Source organism: Athene noctua, chromosome 2 (assembly GCF_965140245.1).
Source record: "Athene noctua chromosome 2, bAthNoc1.hap1.1, whole genome shotgun sequence".
Taxonomy (NCBI): domain Eukaryota; kingdom Metazoa; phylum Chordata; class Aves; order Strigiformes; family Strigidae; genus Athene; species Athene noctua.
Genome location: NC_134038.1, coordinates 77,825,635 through 77,838,355, shown reverse-complemented (window position 1 = coordinate 77,838,355; position 12,721 = coordinate 77,825,635). Strand labels below are relative to the sequence as shown.

The 12,721-nt window shown below is 36.6% G+C and overlaps 1 protein-coding gene across 5 annotated transcripts in view; it reads right to left on the bottom strand.

Annotated features, from left to right (window-relative positions):
* Positions 1-12,721, bottom strand: part of TENT4A (terminal nucleotidyltransferase 4A) — a 60,671-nt gene that overhangs the window by 35,096 nt on the left and 12,854 nt on the right. For 4 of the 5 annotated variants that reach the window (XM_074899488.1, XM_074899484.1, XM_074899485.1 and 1 more), the window contains exons 2-7: positions 10,335-10,458; positions 8,958-9,004; positions 7,927-8,047; positions 6,229-6,336; positions 5,714-5,842; positions 4,395-4,608 (exon numbers count right to left, since the gene is read on the bottom strand). In XM_074899488.1, coding sequence (XP_074755589.1) covers positions 4,395-4,608; positions 5,714-5,842; positions 6,229-6,336; positions 7,927-8,047; positions 8,958-9,004; positions 10,335-10,424 — 709 coding nt within the window. In that variant the 5' untranslated portion in view covers positions 10,425-10,458. The remainder of the gene's footprint in view (positions 1-4,394; positions 4,609-5,713; positions 5,843-6,228; positions 6,337-7,926; positions 8,048-8,957; positions 9,005-10,334; positions 10,459-12,721) is intronic. The other variant, XM_074899486.1, reaches the window with a different exon arrangement.

The window sequence follows — 12,721 nt, the reverse complement described above, 5'->3', positions numbered from 1 at the left end:
CTCAGGCAGTTTAGTTTAAACCACCAACGAAGTTGTGTATGAATCTTGATTGAAGCAGATTTGAGAACAGAGGCAGGATAGCTCATGCCATAGCATGCCTAGGTTCCTGGATTGCCTCATTCTGCACCTGTAATTAGTTCATAAAAATGTCTGAATAAACACGTCTTATTCAATTATACAGTCTGCAGAGCTTCTGACTTGCACTGCAGCTGAAAAGCAGGTATGGAAGCCAAAGCCACTACACAAGCTACTGTGAACTGTACCACATCTGCATAGACGTGGCCCTATCCAATTCAGAAACCAAGATATTAAAGAAGCCAGATCACATATTTGCATTTGCTGTCCTGAATATTTTCTTGAGATCATTCTCATTAACAGATCGCATTTTACATACCTGAGCATCCTTCTTTAGTCACAGAGTGATCTGTTAAAAGCAAGTAACTCAAATGCTCTCGCTCTTTAAAAAAATCATATAGACCTTAATCCTCAGATGTATGTTAGCAAACAACAATGGTGTGTGATTTTATGTATAATTCAATTCTCGTTCTTTCTTACAAAGCCTTCCTCCCTAAAAGAGCACATCTAAGACTTCCATCACTCACTACCAGTATTACCACTCTGTCAGGTTGTATTCCATTATCTGAAACAGTTTTAAGAACATGGTCTGGAAAGGCAAAAGTAAGTCCATGAGCTAGGACTGAAGCAGATCCATTTACATTAAGCTGTTATCCAGTAAGTACCTTTTCGCAACATTCTGCGTTGAAGGGGTTCTTTCAGATGCTAACTTCAATGTATCTGCATATTTTCATAAATGCATATATTTTATATACACACACATATATTTGCATGTCCTAATGACAAAATGCAAACATTGAAAACCTTCAATGATAACTCTGGGCAGCCACTAAGACTAGAATAAATAATCTCCATAGTTGTTGCCAATCTCAAACCTAATTACTTCCTGTACTTGTGACCTATCCAAATGCAGAATCAAGCAACATGGAGCATAATTAGTCCTGCAGGTTAGAGAGTCTCTTTTCAAAGGAAAACACAATAAATTTAAGGTTTAGAACTTTTATTAGTGACCACAGGAATTCAGAATGAAGAACTTCTCTCATGAAGGAAGCAGCATGGGAGGAACTCAAAATCTTAAATTGTAATTTAGCTACTTTTGCCACTGCCAATCTGAATCGAGATCAAAATCACTCCTGTTCTGAGCATTAGAAATGACTGAAGGACCTTGGTAATCACCTGATCACAAAGGTATAAAATAATAAACCTCCCTGCTGAATAAACAACAAATTTGTCTCACAACAAAAGATTAAAGATTTGTCACCTGCAACCAGTCATATCCTCCAAGACAGGATACTGCTAGACCAACTACCAACTCCACACAAACCTCTTCTAGGATAGTATCATCTACCCTGCTCCAACATGTTCCTGTGAACAGATTTCTGAGTGCCAGGCTTTGCAGTTCTCCTAAATGAATGCTTTCACTTTTTACACATCAAAGAAAGGACAACTGCTTTGAGAAACTGAAATGGTGGCAGCTACAAGATATTTATAGAAACTCCCTTCTTTGAATGATGCTAAGGGAGAGATTTTCATCTCATTACCCTGTCCTAGGACACTAACTCAAGATGAAGAATCTTAGGCTATATATGAAGATCAAGTATAAACTATCACTTCAAAATGTATCACCTGCTACATTAATCTGACATCTCAAATGTCAACACACTTCCTGCTTCAAGTGTAGACTCCTGACATCTTTGTTGGCATCTTGGTTCTCAAATCACCAAAATTATAATCCCCTACCACCCAGTAATCAATCTTTGAGAATCTCAGAGGAAACCCTACAGCACCCAGGAGAATCTGACTATGTCCAAAACACCACCACAACAGGTTGATGCCTGTTCCTTCAACAGAAGATACTGATCAGGTAGAACTAAGCATCATACCCTTCTGATGACATCACTTATCTGTTAGCCAGACATCACCATTTCACACTGAAGAAAAAACAATTAAAAGAACTAATACCACTGAAATTAATCCTGTCCCCTAAAAAACTGTTGAAAGCTAATCTTATGAGTTACACCTTTCAGCATTTGTTGCTGAACTAGTGTACATATGCTCATAGGAGGAATCTTTTACACTACTTGGATAACCTTGAGAAATTCAAAGGTTTTTTTCTCATCCCTGTATTTCTGGATTAAGAGGTCATCTTCCAAAGTCTTCTTCCAAGGTTTAACCAGAACTTTCTCTGAAAGTTGTGATCAGGCTAAAAAAAGGATTGCAAAAAAAGATTAAAAATACATAAACTGCAAAACCAGGATTGAGGGAAAAACTCTACAGCAGCTTATGCAAATTTAAGTCAAGAAACATCTATGTCCACTCTTTACCAAAATATTTGTTCCCATCACCTCCACAGTACTATCACTGACACTGACACTCACGGAGTTAAGACACTGAGTGGACCAGACCACAAACTAATCAAGCAGGGATGATGACCTGTCAACTAGGTAAGGACCTGAACCCTTGGAAAAGTTTTTTGTACTGGGACACTAGCAGTAACAGAACTAAACTAATTAGCAGAATTCTAGAAGTTATCTACGTACACCTGACAGGTACTTTTAGGTACTGTAGGAATATGTGATTAAGTCTAGATCTAAGGAGGCTGCATTCACAAGATCCGATTCAAAGAGCCATCCTGTATGTTCTATATAATTTTCATCCTAGTTCCATCAAGCAAGTTCTGAAGATCTGTGGTAGCTGCCAGAAAATATCCCTATGGGATGCAGTCATCAGATAATTTCAAGTTATTGTTAGCTTTCATTTCCCCTGCCAAAAAACACTTTCTCTCCTGTAAGAAATTATCTTAGTCCATATAACCTCATCTAAAATTTAATTCTTATCAACTCTTTGATAGCCTATAACTAGATATCTTTCTTCTAAACTATAGTTCTTTGCTTCTGCAAGATTTATGCTAGAAGGAGCAGTTCAGAGCCCCTACTAGAGATGAAATTACTTTTTTTCCTTCTCTGAAGTGTCATCAAATAAGAAAAATATTCCAAAGCACTATTAGCAGTGATTAAAGCATTGTGCAGCATACCTAATTTCTCAGTCCTTAGCAAATAGGAAGGCACATAACTGGAGGACAGTAAAGATTTTTGACTCTAGAGAAATGCATCTCATGCTGCTGCTCAAAAGGGTATTCAGACAAGTACACAGCTACTGAAGGAAATAGTGGCACAATGAAAGTTCTGCAAATCACACCTACGCCTGGCCAAGTGCAGGAGTCATGATGGACACAAACTCAGAGCCACAAACATATCAGAAATGTGGTTAGACAAATGAGTATCTTAGCTTGCAACATGTTATAGAGAACTATGACCATTCAACATATTGAGTACTTAGAAAGGTGCCAGACTTCAGCTCCTGATCCATGGTATTTGCTTTAGAAGTGCTGTACATAAGCAGTCTACCCACAAGATGTGACAGTATGGAGTTTGAGTGCCAATTACATTCTAGAAATACTAATGCTGAAGTCCAAATTAACTAAAAATTGACTTCTGTTAAAAAACTGTTTTGGAATTTCAGTTACTTGTGACAGTCTAAATAGAATCCAAACCAAGTACTATAAAGCTAGAAATTTTTTTCAGGAGCTCAGTGAAAATTAATCTTGATTACTTTTGAAGGTTACTGAATCAAAACCAAATCTTAAAGAAAAAGATATTTTAAGTTAGTTACTTTCAAAAGTACATGCAGCTATAACTGGCATTCTCTAAAGGTCCCTGTGCAGCACAGAAGCCAGTTATGCAAACCACTTTTCACACTAACACCATAATACAGCTGCTCCCTTGCTATACATTCATGGATATATACCCACGTTTCTGTGCAGTCTCTACCGCACTGCCCTGCAGGACAGGTACCTCATCTGGGGCATTTCCTTCCCATATGGTATAATTTATCTGAAGTATGGCACCACAGACTGTGGCAGCAAAAGCTATACTTTCCATTCTTACTCTCATAATGAACAATGAAGTGCTGTTCCTACCAACAAACCCCGTTCCAGGATTTCCTGGACCTCTTTCCTTCGCTACCCCTCAAGCACTGTTAGTGAAGCATATACACCAATGCAGTTCTGAATCGCCAACGCATTATGTATCTGCACTGTTTGCATGAGAATCCAAATCCATTTAGTCAGTCTATCAATCTTGAGAACTATAGGTCCTGATCCCTTAGCCCATCTCCATAACTGTACCTTGACACCAGCAACAGTCTCTTCTCAGTGCAGCTTCTTAACTCATTTCACAAACTTCAGAACTCTAACATAAACTGTGAGAGTACAAGTTAAGACAGAGCTCCAGAATACTACAAGAAGCATACAAGCTTACCAGGCAGGAGAGGATCTTCAATACATAGCATGGATGGTCTGTATCCATTGGTCATGACTTTCATGATTTCTTCTTTGGCAATATAGGCACCTCCATTTTTTATTCTAATACCAGTTTTCAAGTAGTTAAAATTCCTTCCATAGAGTTCAAAAAATTCTATCAGAAGCATTCCAAGGTTTTCATCAGCTCTTCTGGCATCAATTCTTGGATGCAGCTGTGACACAGAACAGTTGTTAATTATTAAAAATTCATTCTTTTCAAACCATAACATAGGGTAACAAAAAGCTCTCAAATAGCTGAGTATAACCTCTTTACACAAATCTGAACTGAGTCATTAATTCTTCACATACTTAAACTACTTTCATGTAACCAAAAGGGGGCAGCACTTCAGCGGTATCTCAAAGCCAAAGAGTTCTGCCTTCCCTCCTCTTCCAGCTTTTTGAGGATTAGTAAATTCTTTTCCATAAACGAAAAGCAATAAAGAAATCCTGCATACTACATTAGGGCTTAGTAACAGAGTAATACCAGTTTTTCACAGAAAATCCATCAATCTTTATATTTTCAGAAGTGGGAGAAGGGGGTGGGGTGAAATCCATTTACCCCAACTGAAATACAGTTCCTTTCCTCAATCTCCCCGTATTATATACGGTATGTAAAATCTGAAGCAATATTTCAATTAATTATTAACAGCAGCAGAATATTTAGGCTTGTCTTTTAACACCGCTGCTGAGAGATGCTAGCATTGCACCTCAGCACACTCGCAAAAAGCTTACTGTCACAAAAATGCATTGGAAGAAAACTCATTAGCTGTTTCATCACTTACTTACACTATCTGCCCATTTTAAATACGGAAAAACCTAACCAACATTTAATCAAATAACAAAATTATGAAATCAAACAGTCAAGTTAACAGGCACTGAAATCAATTACTCTTCACATTCAGTATCAGTAGTCTAGGAAGTAACAGACTTAAGCTGCACCCTGGCAGATTTACAAAACACCAGTAAAATGATTCAGGTACTGAAACTCGCTGTCCAGGAAGGTAGTATAATCCACATCACAGGCCCTGGTATAGAAAGCAATGCACAGCCTCTATGCCATTCATAAGGCTCCTGCTCATGTTTCAATTCACACAGTGAACACGAGTTCTTAGATATTTGAGAGATACTCCACAGGATCTACCAATGATCAAACACCTAGAGCCATAACAGTAAAGCTGTACATTGCGAGGGGAGTCTAAAGAAACATCACCATAACAGGGCATAAGTACAGAAACCAAACTATTTTAAAGAACATAAAGAAATAAGGAACAGACTCACCTGCAGGAAACTAATTGCCATTAAAATTAGGCTGTAAGAGCTAATTCCACCAGTAAAAACTTCATTCAAGTCCCTCTGAAGGAGGAACTGTTTTAGTACTAAAATCAAGTAAGGCAGCAAAGAATATTTCTGCAAAGCAAAATAAGTCTTGTCAATGACAATGTCAACATTCCAAAACAAAGAGAGAACTACACAATCTCAACACAAGATTCATCTTCTGATACAAAAATGTTATTCAGTAGTATGCTATAAAGTTTAGTACATATCTGCAGACCTAGATATGACTGTAGAAGTCCCTTAAGTGTACAGGTTTATCCACACAAACACCCAGCACTCCAAGACAGCACTGAATAGATACCAGTAGAAGATAAATTAAAATATCCATGTTTAATTAGTATTAATGAAAAGTCTACAGCAATAAATTTTCAAAAGTCTTAAGCCATACCAAAAAAAGTTTAGCTAAGAATCTAGCACATCCTTGCTAAGTAATATAACATTCATTATACAGCTGATACCTTCATGTATTCCTTGATAAATCGAGCTGCCTTCACACCAGTTTCTACATTAAAACTGATGTCAACTTTCACTTCTGTCTCCTGGTCAGTAAGTTTTATTATTGGTACCTGAAAAGATTAAAATAAGGCTTTATGAATCCCCAGAAATGTAATACTGGTGCTCTTCCCCAGCTTACTCACTTAAGACACATGGATACTATCAGTCCAAAGGAATGCAACTATCATGACAAGGGAACGTGTTTGAGAAAAGTTAACAATCCTAACTTGACTGACAAGTGAACATTTTCTAGTGAGGTGGTTAAAAACACAGGCATGTATGATTACATTAACTTACAATCACTCGTGTACTCTCACATAGCTATTAGTTATCTGCCTTCATAGCTGCAATACCAGTGCTTTAAGACAACTAAATTTACTTAATGACTCACTGCTGTTAATAGGAGATATTCTACTCTCATAACATGTGAGAACTGCATTCATCTGACCCAGCAATGCACCATTCACTTGCTAAACTGACAGAAGACTAGCCTAGCAGAAAAAATAAAGCACTGTCTGTTGGTTTATCAACCTGAACTGGTTCACTGCAGAGTCAAACGAAAGCCAGAATGAATAAAAGCAAAGCAAGAGTAGCAATACCTCCTCTTCTGGCAGCAATGTATTATAGAACTACTGAATATGTAGTTCCATCTCACACCACCACCTTGAAGGCAATATCCTACAAAATTGTCTTACAATCATAACCTAAACTTCAGCTGATAACATTTGTTTTAAATTTAACTTCCTGTATGTTTAATCTGAAATGGAAAACCAAAAGAGCAGAAGTATAGTAAGATTTTATACCAACAGCAGAGGGAATTAAAACAAGGCTAGTAAAATCGATAAGCCTAGCCTAGTGCCATTTTCCATCATTAACTGCTATCACTGATTCTGAAAATCCCACTCATTCTCAGGTAAACCAAAGATCACCAAAGCTACTGTTATGCACTGATGCTTCAGCAGAAGCTACAGGAACCTTCTAGACCTAAAAGAGTCACCCTATTTCAGAGACCACAAAATGTAACAACTTGCTAATAGAAGTCTGGAATACTCTGCTTAGTTTCCTGGAGAAAACACCACTTGTTCAGTAACGTAAAATTCTCATACTTTAAGTTTTTAGCATATTCAATGTGATCTGTTAGGCTTACAAGACAGATGCAAGAGGTATTACACATCAGTTTCACAAATCAAACAAAGCTCTTAAGTAGCATGTTTTGGAAGGGAAAAACAAATGTTAGGTTTGGAACACCTCATCATGCCATTAAAAACAAGATAACCTAAAAAAATCAGGGTTTCAAGCAAGACAGCTCTAGTTACCAACCCTTGGCTAAACAAAGTCCTCTCAAAGGTCAGTGGAAAAGCATTATACAAATATTTAACTTAAATTACTAGATTTTTGCAAATACTGACTTTCAGACCTTTATTGACAACATAAGCATGAAATATGGCCTTTCCACAAATACAGCACAGAATTACTGTTGTTCATGTAAAAACCTGTGTGCTATTGCTGAGCACATATAGATTCTACTCAAATCTTGCACTGAGCAAAACATTGTGCATAAGACATTATCATTTGCTTCATGAATTAAGAACACTATTTATGACCAACATCTTAAGGGGTCTGAAAGCTTTTCAGGTCAGATTTCAAAGACTATTACTTACCGTAGCTTTATCAAGTACTTTAATGGAATATGGCTCAGCCACGTTGTGTTTTCTTAGTGCTTGCTCCAGCAGCTGTAAAGGGGGCCGTTCCCATTTCCCAAAAACAACTAAATCAATATCACTAGACATAAAGAACACAGCATGAGATTCATTAAGTCTAAAGCATAATACCCCACCAAAAAAAAAAGGTAAAATTGGCACTCTACAAGTCCTCCAGGGAACCCATTTTGCAACTTTCAATTGAGGTTCCTAGTAGAATTCCTTTGCAATGTTAAGAAAGATGGCCTAGTGTGCTTTAGGTCCCAAAGTCATATTCTAGTTTTTTGCTTCCAGTTCTCTCACTAGTTCTTTCAGCTCCTCATCCTTTTGCCGTTCTGGCACCCTCCAACTTCCACAGCCCAATCCCATCCCTTATCTACCTATGTTGACAGGCATGTCAATAGTCCAAACAACTTTTATCAGTGATTGTTATTCACAGAAATGAAGTTTCCAGCACTTTCCTACTGAAAATTTAATTGATGTAAAGACAACACATCTTAAATACACAGCTACCCAACTTTTCTAGATCCATCTATTGAAACGTTAAGAGATATAAAACACTGAACTAAAGACATTTTGCTCTCCAAATATGAGAAAAATACAGCTGTGATAACTCCTCTTTCTGCCCAGTAACTCCATAAGTGACACACTAAGTACTGTTCACCTTATTTAGCAAAACACAGTCTTTACACAGGAAATACTGAACAGTTCACTGTATCTTGAAAACAAAGAGCCAAAGACTAACCCCAGACACAAGGAAGAAAAGATAATTCACCAAAGGGTCAGTAAGTACCTAGAGCAGTACAATGATGTATCAAACACTTATCTCTAATCTGTAAATTCAAAAGCTCTTCCCTTTGTCACATGGGACATTAGACAAATTTTACTGAACATCTGATATGTTTACACACTCCAGCCTAAATTCCTCTTGGAAATTTACCACTACTCTAAAAGAAGACAAGCTTTTATATAAGTAGTAAATTATTACTTACCTAGTTGGAAGATAAAGCCCTGTGCTAAAGCTGCCAAATATCTGGACCTGAAAAAAACCCCAAACAAGTGAAATATCTTCTAATTATGAATGCTCACTTCATTTACTTCCAACACACTAAAGATTTTTCTGGATTTGATAAGGATACAGCCCAGTAAAAAAAAATTACTGAACTTACTTTACTCCATACTCTGTCAAGCCTGTACAAATACACTGCCTCTTATAGAGGAAACTGCAACTTTAGAGGAAATTGTTGTGGGTTTGGTTTTTTTTTTGACATGAAATGACTACCAATCCGCTATCAGCAAAGCACAAACTTTTGAAACAAGTTCTTTTCACTATTTATTTCCAGTTTGACAAATATAGAAGCTGTTATAAATTTCTTTCAGCTTCCTTCTTCCTTCATAGGACAGCTTTACTGAAACTGGAAGAGTTTAAAGGAAACATTTGAGAGAATCCATACATTCTTTCCCCTCTGCTACAGCAAAGCACAATTTGTGAATTCAATGTGAATTTTTAGAAGCGACCTATGAAAAGGCTGGGCAATACTGGGCCATTTCAATGTTTATATCTGTTCCCACAAACCAGAGAGATGTTCTTACTAAGGAAAAATCACAGATAAGAATGAAGTAGATGAGCTTTTCAGTAACTTTAGTTCAGTACTGTGGCCACAGCCATCACTTTGTCATGGAAGGCTAGGAAAGCACAATGTTTCTGAAACATTTTTCTGCTTGTTAATGACAACACTACTATCTGGTAATCAGAAAGGTGATGCTAGAGATACAGTTTACATTTTAGATGCTTTTTTGTTTGGAGGAAACTTACTTTTGGGATAATAAAGGGTTTGAAAATATCTTTGGTTGCAAGATATCTCAAGAAGTCAAGTCCAATTTTTCCACTAAAGCAGGGCTAAAGTAATTCCCTGAATGACAAATTTGTGAAGAGAACTACAAAAAAATCTGGAGTTTTTAACATTTCTTACATATTTATGTTTACAAACATCCAGTCAGGACTCCTTGCAGAAACAGATATAATAGGTAGTCAGTCTCACTTTAATATTCAAAATGAAGTTATGCAGAGGCAATTTAATAAGCTTTTACTTTAAGAAACGCACTTCTTAAAGTGAACAGTTCACATCATCAGTTCTCAAAATGAAAAAATTATCAGTAGTCTTCATTAACCTGAAATATGTTTTAAATTTCCTCCACTTTTTAAAATAAATGGCTAAGTACTGCAAGAGCTGTGATATTAAGTCAATTGGCTTAAGTTTGAAGTCTTATCTGTTCATTTCTAAAACACAGAAAGATAATAGCAAGGTTAAGTGAACTGAGCTCTACAACTTACTAGAGAAGCAAATCAACATTTAAACTACACTCACATCAGCTGTAGGCCAAAGATCTTTGATGACTGTTTCTATTCTTTTCACCACTTCTCTTCTCATAGCTGCTTCTTCAGGACGAGGGGACATGAAGTCATAGAAATCAATTATTTCTTCGTGTAGTCTACAGGAGAAAGTAGCATCAGTTAAAAAGTAGATTTAACTATTACAATAAATTTCAACAAAAACAGGCCATAGACTTTATTTAATATAACCATTTAAACAAAACCAGCAATACCTTTCTTGAAAGGTAAATGCCACAACAATTAGGCTTTCATACGTGAAACTGTAGGGTCTGGGATCTGGGACAGATATATTTGTACTTGATTATCATGGCTGCACCTCACAGTAATCTCAACAATACCTACACATCAGCTAAAGATGTCAAAAGACACAGGATGCAAACACTAGTAGACATTTACTTTCTTACTGGCTCAACAGTGAAGGTCAAATTAAATTCCCAATTCCCAGAGATTAATTTCTTTAAAAAACAAAGTGTAGTCTTAAAAAACTACACATTAATCCAAATGTGAAGCAGCACAAGAAAAATTAAAATCTTCAAGTAGGTTTGTTCTTCCAGGGGTTCTTACTTCTGTGTACGTGGAAGTTTACACAGACTTAGAAACAGGGCACTGGCATTAATAAGTTTCTGTAGAGCGCGATAAAAGGGACATTTGAGCATTCCTTGATGTGAAGGCATCCATTTTGACAAACGGGGATTCCTTTGACCACTCAAGGCCTTTATTAGCCATTCATTCATACAGGAAGTGACCTTTCAACTGAACTACTCGGAGTGAGAATTGTTAAATATATTCTCAAGTGTAAAGTACATTAATACCAGTGTTATATGAGGAGTTCTGACACTGGATCTTTACGCGCTTGTTGTTTCTCATCTACTGATACTACTGAACACTTACTGCCAAATTTGAAAGATCAGTTTGAGTTCTCAGGTGAATGTTATGTTTGATTTCAATGGAAAAGCATCAAGTCATGACAAACAAAAAAATGCAAATTACTGCTGCCATATTTACAAAAAATATCTTTTTGATGTCAATGTATTTTAGATTTCTAATTCAAGTAACATCAATTCAACATTGTAGTGAAATCCAAATACTGTCCTAAAACACAAAACAAAACCAGGTTCAATCCTTAGTTAACATACTCAGCCTTCCAAAAGTAAAATTTTACACATCTCTAACAGAACTCTTAACTCCTCCTGAAACTTTTTCTAGAGAATTCCCACTCTAATATAGCCTCCAACAGACCACATGCCCAATTTTTAAGTGTTAGGATTCATTTCTATACACAAAGATTTTAGCAGCAAAGCACAAAGATACTTCTAAAAGGCATACATATTTAGAATTACTATTTGCCCTTTCTCTTATCTTAAGCTGAGCCTGGATCCACATTTGAAAATTTAACTACACAGCAGACAACTAAACATTTCAATTTATTGATGAATCTACTTGATTACAAAACTTCAGAGCAAGACAGAAAATACAAACTAACATGCTCCTGTTTTATTTTGTTTCTAGAAAGCATGCTTTTTTCCCTTCCCAAGATTACAAGATCAATGAAGAAAACACTTGAATGCACTTAACAGCAGTGGGACCAAACTAAAGACTTCCCATTGTCCTGCTTATAAAAAAAATCAGCAGTAGGCAGATACTAGGTGAAAACAAAAAAAAGACAAAGCAGTTATCCAACTCCCTTGCAGCAATCCTTCAAAGCCTCCCATAATTTCATTTGACATACTTTTGGGGTGGATTGCAACCATAATGTGTATTAACTCAAAGGACTTTTCTTCCACTGATTTTTCCAGGTTTTTTTAGTCCATTTGTTTTTGTCACTCATGGCATTCTATGAGAATTTAAGTATGCATCAGAATAAAGAAGTGTTTTATTTTTAAATGCTGCCTGTTAATGATTTTATCTGATGCTCTTGTTCTTGGAAGAAAGAAGTTATTACTGGCAGTTCATCTTCAAGCACACCACTCCTCACGCTCTCAATTCATATCCACTTGTCTCTACCTCATCTATTCTTCTCTCCTTATACAGGAGCACATCCAAAGTTTGATCACTGCGAACCTTCTTCAGCTTGTTCTCAGTTGCACCATGTTTTCTGACAAGTGGCCAGAAACGTACACAGAGTCAATAATTACCATTCAGTCCATGACACACACCTGTTTTCATTTTATTGTCCATATCTTTGCAAAGATTGACGCTAACTGCTATTTCAGGATATCTGAGCATACAGCTGCTCTTTAAAAGAAAGAATTATGAAGGAGCTTCAAGGTGTTTTCTGAACAATAACCACCAACATAAAGCCTACCCACTCATTATATTCAGCCTGAATTATTTTTCTTCAGATTCACAATTCCATATTTA